Source organism: Gossypium hirsutum, chromosome D09, assembly GCF_007990345.1.
Source record: "Gossypium hirsutum isolate 1008001.06 chromosome D09, Gossypium_hirsutum_v2.1, whole genome shotgun sequence".
NCBI lineage: Eukaryota > Viridiplantae > Streptophyta > Magnoliopsida > Malvales > Malvaceae > Gossypium > Gossypium hirsutum.
The window spans coordinates 31,860,182-31,879,786 of record NC_053445.1 but is presented as its reverse complement, the minus strand read 5'-3'; the positions used below and the strand labels follow the sequence as shown (position 1 = coordinate 31,879,786).

The 19,605-nt window shown below is 31.4% G+C and overlaps 3 protein-coding genes across 9 annotated transcripts; 2 read left to right on the top strand and 1 right to left on the bottom strand.

The window, feature by feature from the left end:
- Nucleotides 1–731: 731 nt before the first annotated feature.
- On the top strand, nt 732–3,634 carry LOC107891846 (uncharacterized). 6 transcript variants are annotated; one of them, XM_016816766.2, is made up of 5 exons: nt 732–898; nt 1,406–1,527; nt 2,745–2,866; nt 2,956–3,110; nt 3,207–3,634. In XM_016816766.2, the coding sequence occupies exons 3-4, from the start codon at nt 2,784–2,786 to the stop codon at nt 3,077–3,079; spliced, it is 207 nt and encodes a 68-aa protein (XP_016672255.1). In that variant the 5' UTR covers nt 732–898; nt 1,406–1,527; nt 2,745–2,783; the 3' UTR covers nt 3,080–3,110; nt 3,207–3,634. The 6 variants fall into 6 exon arrangements, with proteins under 6 accessions (XP_016672255.1, XP_016672259.1, XP_016672256.1 ...); XM_016816770.2 differs by having other exon boundaries at nt 759–898; nt 1,412–1,527; nt 2,749–2,866; XM_016816767.2 differs by having other exon boundaries at nt 760–898; nt 1,412–1,527.
- Nucleotides 3,635–8,708: 5,074 nt separating this feature from the next.
- Nucleotides 8,709–10,747, top strand: LOC107891848 (tRNA (guanine-N(7)-)-methyltransferase). The gene is made up of 2 exons (XM_041100322.1): nt 8,709–9,015; nt 9,795–10,747. The coding sequence occupies exon 2, from the start codon at nt 9,813–9,815 to the stop codon at nt 10,581–10,583; it is 771 nt and encodes a 256-aa protein (XP_040956256.1). The 5' UTR covers nt 8,709–9,015; nt 9,795–9,812; the 3' UTR covers nt 10,584–10,747.
- Nucleotides 10,748–11,519: 772 nt separating this feature from the next.
- On the bottom strand, nt 11,520–18,129 carry LOC107891849 (WD repeat-containing protein 43). 2 transcript variants are annotated; one of them, XR_001682322.2, is made up of 15 exons: nt 18,028–18,122; nt 17,492–17,584; nt 17,213–17,356; nt 16,992–17,107; nt 16,450–16,604; nt 16,018–16,106; nt 15,358–15,889; nt 14,758–14,928; nt 14,246–14,388; nt 14,049–14,128; nt 13,675–13,783; nt 13,064–13,138; nt 12,792–12,989; nt 12,607–12,690; nt 11,520–11,837 (listed from the first exon to the last, which is right to left on the bottom strand). XR_001682322.2 is itself a non-coding variant. In XM_016816773.2 (14 exons), the coding sequence occupies exons 2-13, from the start codon at nt 17,579–17,581 to the stop codon at nt 12,810–12,812; spliced, it is 1,884 nt and encodes a 627-aa protein (XP_016672262.2). In that variant the 5' UTR covers nt 17,582–17,584; nt 18,028–18,129; the 3' UTR covers nt 11,520–11,837; nt 12,792–12,809. The 2 variants fall into 2 exon arrangements, 1 of the variants encoding a protein (XP_016672262.2); XM_016816773.2 differs by lacking the exon at nt 12,607–12,690 and having other exon boundaries at nt 18,028–18,129.
- Nucleotides 18,130–19,605: the final 1,476 nt, after the last annotated feature.

Genomic DNA, 19,605 nt, shown 5'->3' with positions numbered 1-19,605 from the left:
ACAGTTAAATTTTTAATTAAAAATTATAACATAATAATAATTTAGTTACCAAAATGAAAAAAATAGTACTAAAATGAAAATATATATATATATGTATAAATTAGAGGTCAAATATAAAGCCTTTTAAGTTGCTAAAGATAGAATATATTTTTGCAAAAAAAACTTAATAACTCTTTTGCCCTTATGCTATAAATTATCACTTTGATATTTGTATTAATTTTTTTTATTAGTTTAGCCATTGTACTATCATTCTGTATAATCCTGTTACCTTATTTATATTTTTAGTTAAATATATGCCACATGTAAAAAATGAAAATTTATTGAAAATAAAAAAAAAATCTTAAAGTTTTCAAAAAATTTCATGAAGTTGTTAAAAGAAAAACTCACAAAATTCTAAAATTTTATAAAATCCCAAAAAGTCTAATAAACGAATTTTTTATTTTTTTTTAAAATTCTTTTGAAGTTTTGCATGCTTATAATTTTTAAAAATATATTTTTAAAAGTTTTCAAAAATAGATTATAATTTCTTTTAGTTTTTTTACAATAATTTTCTAAGTTTTAAGTTTTTTTTTTTGAATTTTTAATAATTTTTTGTGATAACAATGTTTTTTCTTTCTTCGACATGTGGCAACATGTTTGGTTGGCTTAACTGTTTTTAGTAGAATGAAAATACAAGGGTCAAATCAATAAAAAATAGTATGATACCAAAGTGATAATTAAGCTATAGGGGTCAAAAGAGGTATTAAGCCTAAAAAAGAACCACAACATTATCTAAAACGATATCGTTTCAATCATCTATGAAACTAACAGAACAAGGCCAAGCAAACCCCATTGAAACGCACAGCGCCGCCCCACACGAAGAAACCAAAGTTTTTTGTTTTCTCGCTTCTTGATTCCGGTAATTCCATTGAAATCATTCACTTTTCAATGTTTTAAATAATTTTCTATGGGATTTATTGATTTGGATTTCTTTTGTTTATTTGATGTTTAACTAGTAATTTGCATATCTCCTGAGGCAGTTCTCATTTTCTTAAGTGTTTTTGATTTATTCTCTGTGTGGTTGTTGAGAAAACTTGGAAGTCTTTGAAATGCCTGTATTCATGCTTTTCTTCTATTGGGATTAATAAATGAAAACCCAGCATTTGATTGCTTTACTCTCACTCATTTTCATGTCTGACATGACTATGCTCAATTTTTTTAGTTTTTCTATATGTTTACAAAGATGAGTCATATTCCCTTGCGAATATGTGTTGAAGACGAGTTTCGGAAAATTTCTGATGCTTCTTCTGTAAATAATCGTAAAAAGGGTGGTAAAAAATCGTAAAAATCAGAAGATTTCTATCGCTGAGTTGGATTCGTTTAAAATTGCGAATGAGAGTTTGATAGATTCGGACCTTTTGAATAGAAACAGAGTCCTTAGTAGAGAAGCTGAAGATGCTTGGCGAATGGGTAAAGTTCTCGGGTTAAAGGCTTCTTGAAGCAACAAAATAATCATCGCTGAGCTCATGCGTATTGAGCAAGAAAATTGTAAGTAATTTCTCATTATTTTCTGATTGTGTTGAATCCCCTTGAGTTATATTTTTGGCGTTGGTGTTGAGTCTCTTTGAAGTGATTTCTAGATTCAGTTTGTGTGGTGTGCTTGGCTTGTTGTTGGGCTCTTTGAGTGAAGAGGATTTTATACTTAGATTGTTAGAGGATTAGGTTTCGGTTTAAAAGTGAGGGCGGTTTGAATGATTGTTCAGAAGTACCGTGTTGATATGCTTCTCATCCGGGAGACAAAGTTTTAGGTTGTCCTTGTGAGAAACGTAAGAGGTATCCGGTACAATGATGATTTTGATTTTGTTTCTTTGCTGCTGATGGTAATTCAAGTGGAGTTCTAGCTATTTGGAACTCTAGTCGCATCAAGTAACAGGTTTATGTGGCCAATAGAGGGGTTTTGGTGATGATTTTGATATATGCATTCATTAGGGAGTTCCTTTTCTCAGTTGATTGTGGAGATTTGTGGGTGTTTTAGGTGCTTGTTTTGAGGTTTATGCCTCGTGTTAATTTTCATTTTCTATTATTAAGAAGCACTTATTTTGGAGTGCTGGTATTGGTGGTGGTTATGGAGTTACATGGAGCTGATGAATTGCGATTCAAGGAGTGATTTGGAAACTGTTGCTGATGCTCTTTTAAGGGAATTCTCTTTGCAAATGAATTTTGGTGACTTAGAAAGTTCATTGCTGCAATTTTGAATTGATGGCTAGTGTGTCATGAGTGCTTGGTTGGTGTTTCTTTTATTATTCTTATTGTAAGTTTAGGTGTTTGTCTTTGCTGCAAGTTGTTAGCTGTTTTGATCAAGATGCGTGATTGTATTCTTGTAGTAGCACTGTTGTTGATGTTTTCAAAGGTGTTTGTTCTCTGCTACTCATAGTGTACTAACCTTTCGGCTAGTCTCGCGTTATTGGGTTTTTAATAAAATTTTTATTTTGGCCGAGCAAGAAAAAAAAACAAAAATTCCCATGTTGACAGTGGAAAGTTTTGTGCTTTACATGCCTGTTGTGGTAGGTGGATGTGAAAGCTGCTATTAAGAACGAACTTGGGCAATTCTAGTTCTCTTTTTGACCCTCATTCTCTGATTTATATGTGTTTGAGCTGCATTCTGCTATTCTAGAATACTATTTCTTTTATTTGTTGTAAAAATGCATGGATTAACATGTAGAATATTGATAATGGAAATAATAACAATTTCTTTGATTTGTTAGGTAGAGATCTTTCATTGTTGAGGTTGGTTTAGAATCACAATGACACGAGCACGGAATGTCATGGTTGCTTCCGGCTTACTAGTTTTTGCAGCTGCAGGCTTAGCGTTTCCATTTTATATGGCGTAAGTATAATTCTTTTTCCACAGCAATGTGTTGTCAAGAGCTATGTTTATCGACTTGAAAAAGTTGAATAATGATTTGTATCATCCAGGACATCTAGGAGACCTGTGGATTCATCTAAGCCACTTCCTCCACAGGCAACTTTTCGAGGGCCTTACATAAATACTGGTTCACGTGATGTCGGACCTGATCACCAGACTTACTCGAAGAAATGATCCTTTTTTGTTGATTTAACTCCTGTTAGCTGTAAGTTAACATATGCTCCTTTCTGCACTACATGAATTGGCAACTATTCAGTGTGTTTGTGGAGGCTGACCTAGAAATTCACTATGCTTCGTGCAGCATGATGAGTGACACACTGTTTGGTACTCTCATGGAAAAGGACAAGTGAATACGTAAATATTCTTTTGTAAGAACTTTGATAAGAAAAATATGACATACACTATCATCATCTTTGTTCCAATACACTTGGTAAGATTTCCTATGCTGATAGTTGACAGCTGCCATGCAACTGTCTAAATATTGGGTTGGAAATAGTAATCAAGGGTAGTTTGCCCGTTTGGTAGATGCTATAGTTGTGTTCAATATGTTCTGGCCGTTTGGTAGATGCTATAGTCGCCTGTTTGGTAGATGCTATAGTTGTGTTCAAGGGTAGTATGTGCTTAGCTAGTTGTTGTGGTATTCTTTTCAAATCTGTGGCCATAAAAGCTTTCTTTTGAATTTCTTTATAAATCTTAAGATTTCGTTGCAAGCCCTATAGGGGTGTATTATACTTTGTGCTGATGTCCATTGTAGATGCATGTATCCCTCTCCTTATATTTATACACACACACAAACATATAAAGCTTGCTCATTTATCAATTAATTGCTTTGTGGGTCGGCTGCCTGCTTTTCTTGCATCTTTACCCATTTTCTTGAAGAGAAAATTTTGTGGGTGTTGAAACACTGATGTCATTCTTCTACTGAGTACAGAAGTAGAGTCATGAACCAGCTGTTTTGAGGGAAACTTTTGGACATCAACTTAGATCTAATAAAATTTTGCCTAATATATTGAATAAATCTTGAACTTTGTTACTTTATCCAAACAAATCCTTATACTTTTATTACTACCAATTAGACATTTATACTTTAATTGGCTTCAAATAAGCATTTAAACTTTAATTGATATTCAAATAAAATAAATTTTTAGGGTTTGTTTGGATACCGGAATAATTGGATGAAAATGTAATTATTAAGGTAGTAATTATACCCACTTGTAATTACCAAGAATTGTAATTTCTTAAATTTGTTTGGTTGACATAGTGTAATAACATTGTAATTCATTATGTCTTTGGTAGTACAAATTATAATTATATAGCTACATAATCTAAAATTTTGTAAAAAATATTAATTACTATAAAAAAATTATCATAAATAAGTAATAGAATTAAAATTAAAATTAAATCATTTTATGTAATATATTAGTTCAAGAAAGTAGTCAACAATGTGATTACAAATAAAAATGACAAGAAAAATAAATGTCTTATGCAATTTTATCTAATTGTTCAAACATTTTATATTGTTGAGTTATTCTTCTTCTAACATTTAACATGTAATTATTAATATGTTGGGCTTTAACCAATTCACTAATCAAATTTAAATTTGTATTATTGAAATTATCAAGACCTTTTTTTATTTATTCTTCAAAGTATCAATCGTCCCAATTGCACTTATGAAATATACAATATGTTAATAAGATTTAACCTTTTGACTATATTGAGGTGGTGGTTTTTTTTTTAAGAATAATAAATGTTTTTTCAATCATATTTCGAAGCTTTAGATGTCTTAGATTAAAAAGCTCACAAGTCATTTTTTAGTAATTGTGTTTAACTCTATTCTCTCAAATTAAATTGTACTTTTTGTATATACATAATCAAATTTGAAAACTACCAAATATTGTAGAAATTTTCCCAAACACCGTTTCTTAAGGCAAAAATCGACTTTGTAATTTTTTATTTACCTAATTTATAGTTGATTTATACTAGAGTCCCAACTATATAACTTATTTTTATAATATTTTGATTATTATTCCAACCAAATTGGTCAAAAACAATATAAAATTTATAATATATGTAACACCTCTAACCCGTATCTATCGCCAGAATAGGGTTATAGAACATTACCAGAGTTTACTAATTAATTTTCAGACTTTTCTTTTCATCAAGCATTCATATTTATAACCAATCAAAATCAAAACATTAATGAGCTAACGTTAACTAATTTCACTTGTACATGCCATTATAACAAGAATCAAATCATCCAAAATTATCGATAGAACCAATGGATAATGTGATAAATCTCCAACAAGTTTCCAACTCAATCAAGCTTCCGATAATCATTTCCATGCATCAAATAATTATACATATTACCAATAATAATTCAATTCCAATAATAAAACACACACACACATATATAATATTCATTATCAAATAGCATTCACTTCAATTAAAATTATACAGAATATAGTTCATACGAACTTACCAGGCAAAATTGCAGAAATACCAAAATTCAGGGGCATTTTAGAAATTTTTTATTTTTCTCAAATTTTCACTCAATCTTGATCTAAATTAATATTTCATTCAATTTACTAATTTAAATAATAAAACAATTCATTTCATGCAATTTGGTCACTTTTTGACATTTTTACAAATTTACCCTTAAAGTTTTACTTTTATTCAATTTAATCCCTGAGCCTAAAACGTGCAAATTATACATGCTAGCTGAATATTCATATATATATTTTCCTCCTCCTCCTCTCCATTCCACATCCTTAATTTATATAATATGCTTATAAGTAACATTATCTATGATTTTACTATTTACTTGTAAATTTATTCAAAATTGTCCATTTGAGTCATAGCCACTAAATTATTTTTATCTTGAGCTACAGAACTCCAAATTAGGATCCGCTAATTTTTACTGAAACTAGACTCACATATATTCTTACCATAAAATTTTTAGAATTTTTGGTTTAGCCAATAAGTACAGTTTATTCTTTAAAGTCACCTCTGTTCTGCTGTCTGACAGTTCCGACCCTTCTTCACTAAAACTTAATTATCTCCTTGTACAGAATTCGTATGATATCTCCGTTTGTTTCTATTGAAAATAGACTCTTTAAGGATTTTAAAAATATAAATTATAACCCATAATTATTTTTTAAAATTTTTTTATTATTTTCAAAAGTCAGAACAAGGGAACCCGAAATCATTCTGACCTTGTCTCACAAAATCTATTATATCTCATGATTTACAATTTCATTACTTACACTGTTTCTAGTATGAGAAACTAGACTCAATAAGCTTTAATTACATATTTTTTTCATCCTCTAATTTTATTTCTAAAATTTATGGTGATTTTTCAAAGTTAACCTACTGCTGCTGTCCAAAACTGTTTTAGTGCAAAATGTTAATTACTAAGTTTATAACTTCCTTATTCCCTTTCTCTATAATATTTCCCATCGCTTTCACTTATTTCTCTTTACTAATATATCAAGAACATAAGAATTTATATAAGAAAACTCTTCTATAACATCTTTTTCATGCTATTTCAATAATATCAAACTTAAAAATATATTGAAATCTCAATGTTCTTATCTTGTCCTATTGATTTCAACCTTTAACTTGATTTTCTCTCTCCTCCAGCTTCAATTTATTGAATCCAACTTGATATTCTAGCTCCCCATAGTCTCCTTGTTATCTTTCTCTCTTGATGGCTATGGAAATTCTTTTGATTTCTAATTGAAAATGGTGAATTTTTTTAGTGGAAGGACCAAATTGTAAAGAAAGCAAAACTTTCTTTCTTCTCTTCTCTTCTAACGTGAATTGCATGGAAAAGATGGTGGGTTGGTTCCTTTTCATCTTTCTTTCCACTTATATATACTAAATAATAAAATAATATAATATCATTTAAAAATCAAATTAAAATATTAATAAACTAATATTTATTTAACTAATCTAAAATATCTCCAACATCATCATTATCTTCTAGATTTCTCTCTCTTCTAAATGATCATTTTGCCTTTTATGATCTTTTAAAATTCCATCCTTGAGTCATTACTTAGTTTGGTAAAATTATGATTTAGTCCCTCATAATTCTTCACCTATTCAATTTGGTCCTAATTCATCCATTTTTCTTAGTTTCTAGATTATTCCAACCTTAAAATATTTGCACTATTGGTCCTTCAACTTTTTTATTATTTGCACTTTAACCCCTCAAATTTTGAGTATTTACCGTTGGGCAACAAAGCTTTTCTCACTTTTTCGATTTAATCCTTTCTTGAATTAATATGTCATAATTTACTTCTTAATGTTGGCATAACTCAAAATTACCCTTTTTATCACTTTATTTCCTTATTTTACTATATCAGGAATATTATCTTACTTTCTTACTATAGTAATTTTTGGGGTATTACAATACATCTTTAATAAAAAAGTTTTTTAAGGTGTTTGAAAATATTTTATAACATTTATAATAGGGTGTTCAGATATGTGTCGTTGCAAGAATAATATGGAATATATAGTGAAATATGCGGACATGATGTGTCCAATAGTAACACATTTTTGATCCAATAATAAATATAAAATTACATTTAAAAAGAAAAATACATGCATGAAAATTAATTTTTTTTGATAAATTTGTGTAAAAATAATTCCTTAAACTTAAATAATGTATGTGTGTTTAAAAAGGCATAATATAATCAACCGTTGCTTGTAAATATATGGGTAATTATCCTAATTTTCAATCTCTCCTTAAGAGTTAGAGGGTGTAACTGGGTGCTTCAATTACATTCAATTCAGTGAGACTCACCGATTATAACGGTTATCCAAACATGTTAAGCAATTACACTCCAAATTTAATTATTGATAGCTTTTCAAATTTATTCAATTATATAAAAAGTATTAGGTTATTAATAAGTTATATAATTTTATAGAGTTAATATATAATTCTAAATGTAGATACGATAAGATCAATTGTTTGTGTTATAATTTATATTTTAATATTACTTAACCATGTTGGGTAGGAATATGATTTGTTGAAAACATTTTAATATATAAATTAACAATTTAGTAATTATTAATTATTTACATAACTTGTTTTGATAAAAGTTTTACTCATATTTTTGAAGTTATACCAATTAACTTTTGTTATAGTAATACACTGAATAAGCAAAGGAAGCATTAGATTGTAAACTTTAATAATAATGCACTAAATAAACAAACAACGCATTAATTTGCAATTTATTACGTTTAGTCTCTTTTTTAATTTCTTTTCCTCTTATTTTTTCTTTTATATTTTAAATGGTTTTTTTATTATTTTTAGTTATTTTAATTTCAATTGAAAAATAAAGTTTTACGGATAAAATCTAAAGGAAAATATGAAAAAAAAAAGACAACAATTTCAGTTTCACACAAAATAACAAACAATAGTCTACTTCTACATAATGACAGGATGGCTTAATTGGATAAAGTTAAGTGCTTGTTTAAATGTAATAAAAATTAAAATTTTATTTAAACAAATTAATCAAGCTCGATAAGTTATTTAATATTGCCATATAGTCACGTTACATATGATGCAGAGAATCGTTGATGATAGAAGTTTAGGATATAGAGAGGTTAGGATGACTTGATGTGGACCTCAATCATTAAGTATTCTACTCCACATGTTCAGATGGTAAAATGGTTGTTGGAGTCAACTGAGGAGATAAGGTGGAGCGACGTTAAGCTTGAGAAGGTGATGGATTGACAGGTGATGATGAGTGTTCTTCCTTATAAATCTTTTGGGAATTGCATATGCCCACTTTATGTGACATAGCACTTGACAAGGCTAAGACTAGGCTTCTAATGAGGTTGAGCCAAATTTGATAGATTCTGTCCAAAAAGTATAGGCCTATAAAAAGTACAGGGATCAAAGTGATAATTTAGCTATAGTCCAGGGGGCAAAAGAGGTGTTAAGTCCCCCAAGCCATAACATTATCTGAAACGACAGCGTTTCGATCATCTATGAAACTTAAAAGAGTTTGAAACAGAACAAGGCGAAACAAACCCCATTGAAACACAGCGCCGCCCTACACGAAGAAGCCAAAGATTTTTGTTTTCTTGCTTCTCTGATTCCGGTAATTCCATTGAAATAATTTAGTTTTCAATTTCTTAAATAATTTTGGATTTATTGATTTGGTTTTCTTTTGTTTGTTTGATGTTTAACTAGTAATTTGCATATCTCCTGAGACAGTTCTCATTTTCATAAGTGTTTTTGATTTATTCCCTGTTTGGTTGTTGAGAAAACTTGAAAGTCTATGAAATGCCTATGTTCAAGCTTTTCTTCTATTGGGATTAATAACATAAAAACCCAGCATTTGATTGCTTTACTCTCACTCATTTTCATGTCTGGCATGACTATGTCGGAACAATGTACTACCTAAGGCCAACATGATGCTAGTTGGGTTTTGACCTTAGCAAAGGTTTTTTTTTTATCTGATTATGAATTATCATTACTGGGTTAGGGATTTTGGTTTTGTATGTTTAAGTAGGTTTTTTGAAATAGGGTTTAAGGTTCCTATTGTTTGGATTTAAGGATATAAAATTTGTGTTGTTTTTACCTATGTTACTTGGACTCGGGTGTGAATATCGAACACAAGTATGTTCAATTTTTATCAAGATTTTTATGTATTTGAAGGGTTACTAGATATAAGTTAGACGTGGATATCAGATGTTAGTACTTCAAGGAAAAAAGAATGAAGAGTCGGATTAACATAGTCTTTTACTTTATATATTTCTAACTTTCTGTTTGATGGTGAATGGCTTCAGGAAGAATCGATTTGCTATCATTCTTTTTATTTGAATGTTTGTTTTTAGTTTCTCGCTTATGTTTTTCTGAATTTTTAACTTGTTGCAGAGCTTGCAAAGGGAAATTATGTTGCAAAACAAGGCAAACCCGACTATAAACAAGTCAACTGGCTTGCCTCGGAAGAGATTCTATCGAGCACGAGCACACAGCAATCCTCTAAGTGACTCGCACTTCCCGGTTCCGCTTTCCCCTAGCCATGTTGACTACTCACTTCATTACCCTCAATTATTCCCCTCATCCGATCGTTCTGATGGTTCCAAAAAGATTGAGTTTGCGGATATTGGTTGTGGTTTTGGTGGGCTTCTAATTAGTCTTTCAACTCTTTTCCCTGAAACACTAATGATTGGGATGGAGCTTAGGGATAAAGTTACCGAGTATGTGAAGGAAAGGATTTTAGGTTTAAGGGTGGCAAATCCCGGTCAATACCAGAATGTTTCCGTTGTTCGAACTAATTCAATGAAATACATCCCGAATTACTTCGAGAAAGGGCAGCTGTCGAAGATGTTTTTCTTGTTCCCAGATCCGCACTTCAAAGAGAAAAACCATCGACGTAGGGTAATCAGTCCTCACTTGTTAGATGAGTATGCTTATGTTCTTAAAGTTGGTGGGATTATATACACAATTACAGATGTGGAAGAACTTGGAGAATGGATGAAATCTTGTTTGCAAAATCATCTGATGTTCGAACCCCTCTCAGAGACGGAGCTCGATGCTGATCCTGTTGTAAAACTGTTGAGTACTGCGACTGAAGAAGGACAAAAGGTAGCTCGGAATGGCGGGCAGACTTTTCAAGCAGTTTACCGACGAATTAAACCGGCTTCACAAGAAAACAGTTAACCTGTTCAAGCATTAGCCAATGCACAATTTTTCTGGTCAGAGAATAGAGTTTTTTTCTCTCTAAAGTTACTTCACTAGAACATCATGAATCAACAGGTTTTTGAACTACTTGTTAGTTGATATGCTATTTATTCGAAAGTTATTTAAAAAAAAGGTTCTTATTATATTGATTGTTTTCCAGCTTGGATTTAATTATATTTGTCCGGCTGAAACCAAATTTATCGGACCGGATGGATAAATCCTTAACCACCTATATGGCATTCGTATTAACAAGCAATTGAGAGTTGCATTACAATCAACTTTAATCATAAGCTTTCGTTTTAGTTATTTAATTAAAAAAATTACAATTTGATCATTAAATTATTCAACAATTTTCATTCAAAATTGTAAATTATTAAAATTAATGTTATATGACTCTCTGTTCACTAGACTTTCTCTTTTTTACGTTCAAATTTTCTTTTTACGAAACAGTTTTCGATGTTACGAATTCATTAACTAAAATTTAAACAGTTCTTACCAATTTGGATATAAAATATGTTTTTCTATTTATTAATAGATACTAATCTAACGTATTGGCCCTCAAATAGTCACTTAAAACTGATCCTTGAATAGTCACTTAAAACTTTAAAAAAGATTTAACAACCTAATAACTTAAATAAAAACTTTTAAATAATTTTTCTATTTTCACATTCATAACCAAGGCCACTCGAATTTGTGGAGAAAGTCATGCGGTCCATGACAGTAACCTGTTCCATGTGTTTCTAGCCATTGCTTTGCAGCAAAGTAATAATTATGTTCTCATATCCTTATTTTAAAAAAGAAAAGTAATAATACAGTTAGCCAGCACTTAATTCGATATTTCAATCCTCATATGATGTCCTAAATTAAGAACTTTCGTTTCGTATTGCTAGAAGTTTAATTCACGTCATACTCATATTCAACAAATATTTCAATAATATATCTAACTTTTTATGGAATCAAGATTCAGGATTTAAACATATAGATTCGAACTCAAATTGGGTATCCAAGTTTAAAGTAACATCTTTCAAAAGCTTAAAAAAAAAAAAAAACCTGCATCGGTATCCATAACTCACCCCAAGCGCGGGTAACATGGTAAACAAATGGGAGGGACAAAATTGTGGACAACTATGAAAAACTAGACCATGTAAACATCTTAAGAGTAGGCAGCAGCACAAAACAATTTGGACAATGCCCCCCTTTTGGTTGAAAACACACAATTCTCCAACTTTGGATCTGCAATGGATACACAACAATAACAATTAATTATTAATTAAAAGAAAACCCCTAGAAGGTATACACTGGCAAAGAACTGTAATGGTTTAAAAGGTTGGACTAAAGGATAAACTGGTTAGACTTCCGAATCATTAGTTTCACTGGTCTGGCCAGTTGACCGATTGAATCAGATGGTTTATTTAAAAATTCGATACTAGAGGTAGTAAATAGTAAATACTTGATAAAAGTATACAATTAGCTAATTGGATTAAAGGTTGAGATCCCATTACCAAAAATACAAATTTTCAAACCTTTTTCTATAAACACAAGAGTCCTCGTTATTCAACTAAATCCCTCCCAACAATGAGTTAATGACGACCCTAGGATTCAAATTTGATCCAAATACCTATGGAAAAAGGTCATTCCACGTTTTCCAACCACTAGTTGGTTTTTAAATTTTTTTAAATATGCTTAAAGCTGGTTTTTACTGGTTCAACCAGTTTTCACTAGTACTATAACATATACCAAACTGGACCACAATGACCACAAGCCTAAAAGTATCAACAACCTAAATCACAAGTTTTCCTATTAGACAAAATTTTCAACAAAATAAACCAGTTTGATTAGATTTGCAACACTGACCAGAAAACTAAAAAGTATCAACTACCTCAATCACGAGTTTTACCTATTAGGTCCAACAGATTTTCAACCACTGAATAAGTCGATTTTTACTAGCAGAACACTGACCAGAAAACTAAAAAGTATCAACTACCCAAATCACGAATTTTACCTATTAGGTCCAACAGATTTTCAACCACTGAATAAGTCAATTTTTACTAGCAGCTTTGTGGCAATCTTGACAACCTAAAGCGACCTGACTCGAGATTAAGAGAATTGTCCACCACAAAATGAGAATATCATCAACAATCAAATTCATTCCCGTAGATTAATAACAAAACATGGTTTTAGTATTACCTCTTGCACTGAAGGCAGTTAATTATCATCATCACTACTTATTTGGGATTCATCTTCTTCCCCATAAAGAACATCATCTACATCGTCATCATCATCATCATCATCATCATCATCATCATCATCATCATCATCTTCACTTTCATCCATTTTGTGATCACTTGTGGAGTATTGACTTCTGCTCTGAGCCGCCTTGTCAATCTGTTTCAAGAACATAAGAAATACAATCAACCAGAATAAATATTTAATTTAAGTTGTGACATTAGGTTACCAACCTGTGTTGTTACTAGCTGTAACCGCCCAGATAATTGTAGCAAAGGCTGAAGGGCCAACCCTCTTGATTTGGTATTCTGGGAAAAAGGGACATCATGAATATTAAGTACAATTACATTATTGATATCATTTCTTTAATGACAAAAGGGTAATTTTGTTCAGGAAGAGTGAAATCAGGAAGGCAAATGTGTAATGATTGGATTCCTAAATATCTCTTCCATGTTGCACTACACACCGGGGTATGAATTCCGCCCCTTAGTGTGCTTAAATAAAAACCATTGTCCTCTTTGACCACCTACCGGCCCCTCAAGGATTTGTAACTTGCAGATGGGCCTTCTCTGGTTCAGAACAAGGATATCTCAATTAAGACAGTTCTTTTTGCAACACAAGTACCTTTGTTTGAACCAAAGGAGGCGCACACGTGTAGGAAAAATCCTTTAGAGGCTGATGGGTCCCCAAAGGCGGCACTACGTTTGAAGTAAAATTGCACGTAGGGTGACGGTCATATCCGGATGCATAGGGTGACAGGGCAGGGATGTCCTGGAACCCAGTCATGACAGAATGCTTGCTAGTAGAAACAAAGGGTACTAATTTTTCCTTCCACAAAATTTACCTTCAATAAGGAATTAAGCATCTGGGTTACGGATTCTTGAGACATAAGATGACCGTGAGTCAGCAATAAACTATATATCCACGGAAGAACATACTTTCCACTACATGACCTGTAGAAAACAATAAAAGAAAGAATTTTCAAGCATATCATGTTTGTAGCTATTTTCATGCCAAAAGAAATGCAGTATTGTTAGACAAAATGAAATGAGCTTTAAATTGAGAACAAAAACTCACTCGAGCACCAAGTTACCTGGACACAGGTGAATGTCAAAAATGGGTATGTGGCTGACATTCACACTCAAGTCCAAGGAGCATAATTTATTGGTATACAAAATGTTAAGGCAGAGAATGCAAGTAATGGAAACTTAAGCAAACCTTGATTGCCACAATTTCACCAAGTCTTCAAGCAACTTATGAGCGTCACCAGGCTCCATAGAAGAAATAGCTGCTCTCATCTGATAATGTAATACAAAAATTAGCTAAATAAAAGAAATTAAATCTTACAAATAAAATCAAGATATTTGGAATCTTAAAATATTAGATTTTGTGTTCTCGATCAACAAAAAACGAACCTTCTTTGGTGGCAAATTAGCTTCAAGATTAATACCATCAAATACGATAGAATCAGAGTTACATGTATCAAGTATTCCTAGTGGTCTTAACTGATCCTCCATGCAAAGTGCTTTCGAATTGGCATCTAATTTTATTGAAGCATCTGCATAAGCCAAAATAACCAATAAAAAATCAATAGTAGCACTAATATTGGAAACAAAATATACGAATAACATCAAGAAATCTAACAAGAAAGATTCATATTGCTTCCATCCTGTCCTTGTTTCAATTTGTTATTCATCGGTGGAAGCAATGGTTCTATTCTTGAACTGTTGAGAGAGCATTTATTTTCCAGCTTATGGCACACAAGATTAAAGGAAGCCCGGTATACTCGAGTTGCAATAGCAACCACTTTGATGGGATTCGCAAGCTTTTTAGAAGAACTATTAACCAAGGCAGACTGACAAAATTGGAAGCTAATAAAGTTAATGATTATGCTCTGAACACCTAAATATTTGAAAGCTACATTTACCTTTTCCATCCACAAATTTTGGTTGGCTCCCGTGGTCAATGGAATCAGTCATCACATCGTCAGTACCAACACTGAAACTTCTATGTCTATCCTCTTTTTCCTCGTGAAGATAAAAAATCTTCGGGATTGGAAGTGCGGCATCCTCGGCATTTGCACGATCCAATGCAATTACTGTTTACATAATAAGAAATTAGCTATCATGCAAAATTGAACAAAGACAACATATATAATCCTAAATACTGACAAGAAACTAGAATTAGAAGTCTAGGACTGCAAAAAGTTAAAAACAAATTAAGAACTGAACAGCAATAAAAGATAAATAGCAGTCATTTTGGGAATTGAAGACTACATTAAAATAGCCAACCAGGTAAAAGAGCATTACTTTTTTTGCACACCCAACAAATAATAATATGAATAACTGTAATGTTCAACTTGATGAATCCAAGAAATCAAGAACAAACATATAGGTCCAAAATTTTTGTATCGAGGGGACCTCCAAGAAAGTGGGGCTCATAATGCATTGAAACCAACACGTGTAGCTATTGCCAATGATACTGAAGTTACTATTCCGGCATAATTACAAATTACGATCACATGTACCTCTATTCTGTGAATCGAGCCCTTTCTTTGATTTGTTAAGGGATTGACTCCTAGGTAAAAGGACTCCATCCTGAGAGCTACTCAATAACATGTCTGCACCATACTGCACGACCATTTTCTGAAACAATGGCTTTACCAACAAACCATGGGCAAGAAATGCATGCACAGATGCTTGCTTGGCAACGCCTTGCAATTTTGCAGCGAATATCATAGGTAATGCACCTTTGTGAGGTTTAGACAAACCATCTTCTAAAGATATTGAAAGCTTCGTGGGCTTGGCATTGCACAGTGCCTCAACATCCTGACCATACCAAAAATAACAAACACCAGTTTCCGAAATCGCAAGAACATAGATATCACCATTAACACATTTGCTATCTACAAAGACAGCAGGGTGCTCCATTGCTAAAACACAACTAGCGGACTGCTTTTTGCCTCCATCTGTTCTCCATACAGCAATATATCTTTCAGCAGCAGCAGATGATAGGATAAATTTTCCATCTTCGGTAAATATCATGCACCGAACAGATCCCTATGAATTTATTGAAAACAACTGATTAACTAATGGCAAAGGGAACAATATTACAAGTTTCAAAATACATGTCCACTTAATTGGATAATGTTATGATTGCAAAAGGCGCATAACTTGAAAACACTTACAGGATGTCCAGTAAACTTCTGTATCTTTTTGTGATTAGAACAATGAAAAGACTTCAACTGCCCAGCTGCTGTGACTAACGTCTTTCCATCTAAAAGAAGGGTCCGAATCCAAGTTATAACATCAGCAACAAGAAACAAACAGCAAAACCTGGAAAAAGAATGCTTTCAATCTAACACAAGCAAGGGAAGCTCCTATATGCCATCTCATATGTTTTATCACATTTGATGTTTAGGAATATGCGATAAAGTTGATTTCATGTGGCAGAGTCCCACTATTGTTCTTCAACCACTAACTTGGTGATATATGTCTGGTATACTAAACCATAAATGCCTGGTAAAACAAATACCATCATCGAAGATAAAGTCCATCTCGAGATGATGGATTCAGCATAAGTATCTCATAGAGTAGAAGTCAAAAGCAGAAACACCTACCGCATGAGACAGCCATACAGGATATTGACTTCGTAGAAGCTCTGAACTTCCCTAATAGATTTCCAGTCAATGAATCGATTTTGCAAATCATCCCATCTGCCCCAGAACTATAAATGCAAGAGCCATTTGTAGCAAATGCAATGGCACTGACACCCCTGTAAGTCATTAGGAGACAAAATGAGCAGAGACAACAATACTAATCAATATCCGAACTTAATGGCTAATGCATCCGTCCAAAATCATCATGAGCTCATTATAATACAATCAGAATTTTCTGTCGTTCTGCGAGAACGCAAAATGCATATCTAAAGAACTGAGATATAAATTGCATAAATTCCTGGGATCTCATCAAGGAAGGTGAAAATTCAGACATAATTTATATTTGTGTACAGTAGTAATAGAATTTCATTTATTATTTGTAATGACTTTACTTTGTCCTGAGTTTCCACTTCCATTCTGATAATTGCATTAACATAAATATATGCATTAGGTTTCAAAGGTAAATTAGGGGATTAAAAATGAATCCAACAAGAAGTGCGTACCCGGGATGGCAATCACTAACTTTCCACTTCAGCTGACCAGCAGACACATCGAGTGCTAAGACATCACCACTTCCTGTTCCCAATATGAGCAAAGAACTTCCAAGTTTCCTTTTCTTCTGCAAATTTAACAGTTTTTGGTCCAAAAGTTAGTTCATCATTGAAGAAAAGGCCCATCATCTTAATTCTGCAAAATCATTTTATTAACATACAAAATGACAAACCTTTTTGTCAAAAGACAACCACTTCATACATTTGTAATCAATTGAAAGATGCCCTCTTTCTGCCTTAGCATATATGTTTGTTGCCTCACTTGATACAATGTCCGCAAATTCAGTTTGAATTTGACCCTTCAAAGTGTCCCAAATCTAACAGAAGATATAAAAATATTTCTTTTAGAAAAACATGCATCCTTATACACATTGAACCATAAACTGCTGCAACCACTACTAGTTCTCAAAATCGTCATCAATCAATTGCAAACTTGAAATGACTTTTGCTACCTTAATACGACCATCTCCAGAACTAATAGCAAAGTAGTCCAAAGAAGGACTAAATGCTGTCAAGACATCTCTAATATTCAAGGATCCCATATCCTGAAAAAATCAGAAGGTAAACTACATTAGCATAAGCAATTAAGCAAAAACACAAGTTTCTAAATTCAAAGCTCAAAATAAAGAAAACCCAGAATCAAAAAGCTTTAGCTGAAGACACAACCAAAGAGAAACATAAGGAAAGCCCAAACAAGAGCTTAACCGAAAAAGCCAATTCATGAATTAAAATTAAGATTTTTTAACCCCCCCCCATGGTGCTTTTTCAAACTAAATTTTCAACAAGAGTTTCTCATAGTTAACGTAACTAAATAAGCTTAAAAAAGGGTAAACAAAAGAACCAAAGATAAACTGAGAGGAAAGATAGAAACAATGATTGTTTAAAAGGAGGTTTAAGTTCTTTCGCAAAGAGCTTCATTTGTTGTTCTATTAAGCTTAAAACACCATAATTTTCAAACAAAAAGAAAAACAGCAGATATGAGACTTACAAGATAGCAGCTATGGAGAAACAATGGAGAAAGGCAAAGAGAGAAGGAGCAACCGCCGGTAGCTGAAAAAGGTGGCGGCTTAGGGCGATTTTTGAGTTTTGATTTAAGATTGGGCTTTTGCTTCTGTTTTAAATAATTTGAAATCTCTTTGGATCACTAAGCCCAAATTGAGCTTTGCCCAAGCAACAAGTTGGAGTAACAGTTTACTTTCTAAAAAAAATTAATGAAATATTAAAAATATTTATGTATCTATCTATACTATTATTTAATTCTTTAATTAAATTAGTGTCATGAGTTAACCGAGTATCAATTCGGTTAATAAAATTATTAAAATATCTTTTTATATTTACAATAACTTATATTATTTGAAGATATTCTAATTTTTTAATTTTAAAAAAATAAAAAATCTAGATATGATGGGATTTAAATTCACGCTAATTATGTTAGTAAAATATTAAATTTGTCACTCAATTAAAATTTTATTTTATTTTTAAACTTTTTTCTTATTTTAATATCGTATATATTTCAAGTTTATTAATTAATTTCAATAATATATTTTAGTAGTTTAGATTTATATTTTCATTTAAATTTAAATAAAAATATTAAATTTATTATTAAAATTTTAATTCAAGTCTCATGAGGTGATTCAAATTGAAATTTACTATGTTGAAATTCGGTTCAAATCATTCAAGCCTATGGCTTTACTAATAATCCCACATTCACCATTTTCTTTTGTCGGATATAAATTATATTAGTAGTTAATTAATTATTAGTAAGTTATTTTTCTGATTACATTATTATGAAAAGTTACAAAATAATCATTCAACTATTTAATTTTCTTTTTTTTTTTACCAATCATTAAATTGATGATGTGTTAACTTTTAAATATGTCATAATTGTAACTTTAACTTTTAACATTTATGCATTGGGTCAATTTAGCCTTAATTCTAAAAAATTTAACCCTCAACATTTATATATTGTATAATTTAATTTTTTTTTTGTAATTTTATTTTTTTGTAACATTTTCACCTAAAAAGCTAAAAAAAATAATTTTATTAATTAAATTTGATAAAAAAAATATACAAAAAATAGTAACACCCAAACATCTAAGATACTAATTTTCATATTTTTGCATTTTTTAATAATTAACACTCAATGTTACACACAAAAAAGTAAAACTGTAAACAAAAAAATAGACCAAATTACACGATGTGTAAATGTTAAGGGTTGATTTTTTCAGAATCAAGACTAAATTGACATAATGTATAAATGTTGAGGGTTAGAGTTGCTATTATATCAATTTTAAAAGCTACCAGTTATCTTATTATTAGTAATCCAGAGTGGAATTTATTGTATAATTTTGAACCAAAGTTCATAAGTCATTTTGAGATTTATCCATATTTTTAAATATAGCTATAAAAAATAAAAAATCATGATAAAAATATTAAAATTTTGTACCAACTGGTACAAATCGGTACGATGAGTACCGAGCAGAATTTATAGTAGAACAGAAACTAAAATTTATTGTTTCCATTTATGATCGAAATGAGATGTTATGACCGGTACAAATGATATTGG

Excerpts from the sequence above, each read along its gene's own strand:
- LOC107891849 (XM_016816773.2), bottom strand. The coding sequence starts at position 17,581 with ATGGGATCCTTGAATATTAGAGATGTCTTGACAGCATTTAGTCCTTCT. Across the intron at positions 13,784-14,048 it reads GTGAAATTGTGGCAATCAAG|GTCATGTAGTGGAAAGTATG; the intron begins GTTTGCTTAAGT and ends TGTTTTCTACAG. Across the intron at positions 13,139-13,674 it reads TGCTTAATTCCTTATTGAAG|AATACCAAATCAAGAGGGTT; the intron begins GTAAATTTTGTG and ends CCTTTTTCCCAG.
- LOC107891846 (XM_016816766.2), top strand. The coding sequence starts at position 2,784 with ATGACACGAGCACGGAATGTCATGGTTGCTTCCGGCTTACTAGTTTTT. Across the intron at positions 2,867-2,955 it reads GCGTTTCCATTTTATATGGC|GACATCTAGGAGACCTGTGG; the intron begins GTAAGTATAATT and ends TGTATCATCCAG.
- LOC107891848 (XM_041100322.1), top strand. The coding sequence starts at position 9,813 with ATGTTGCAAAACAAGGCAAACCCGACTATAAACAAGTCAACTGGCTTG.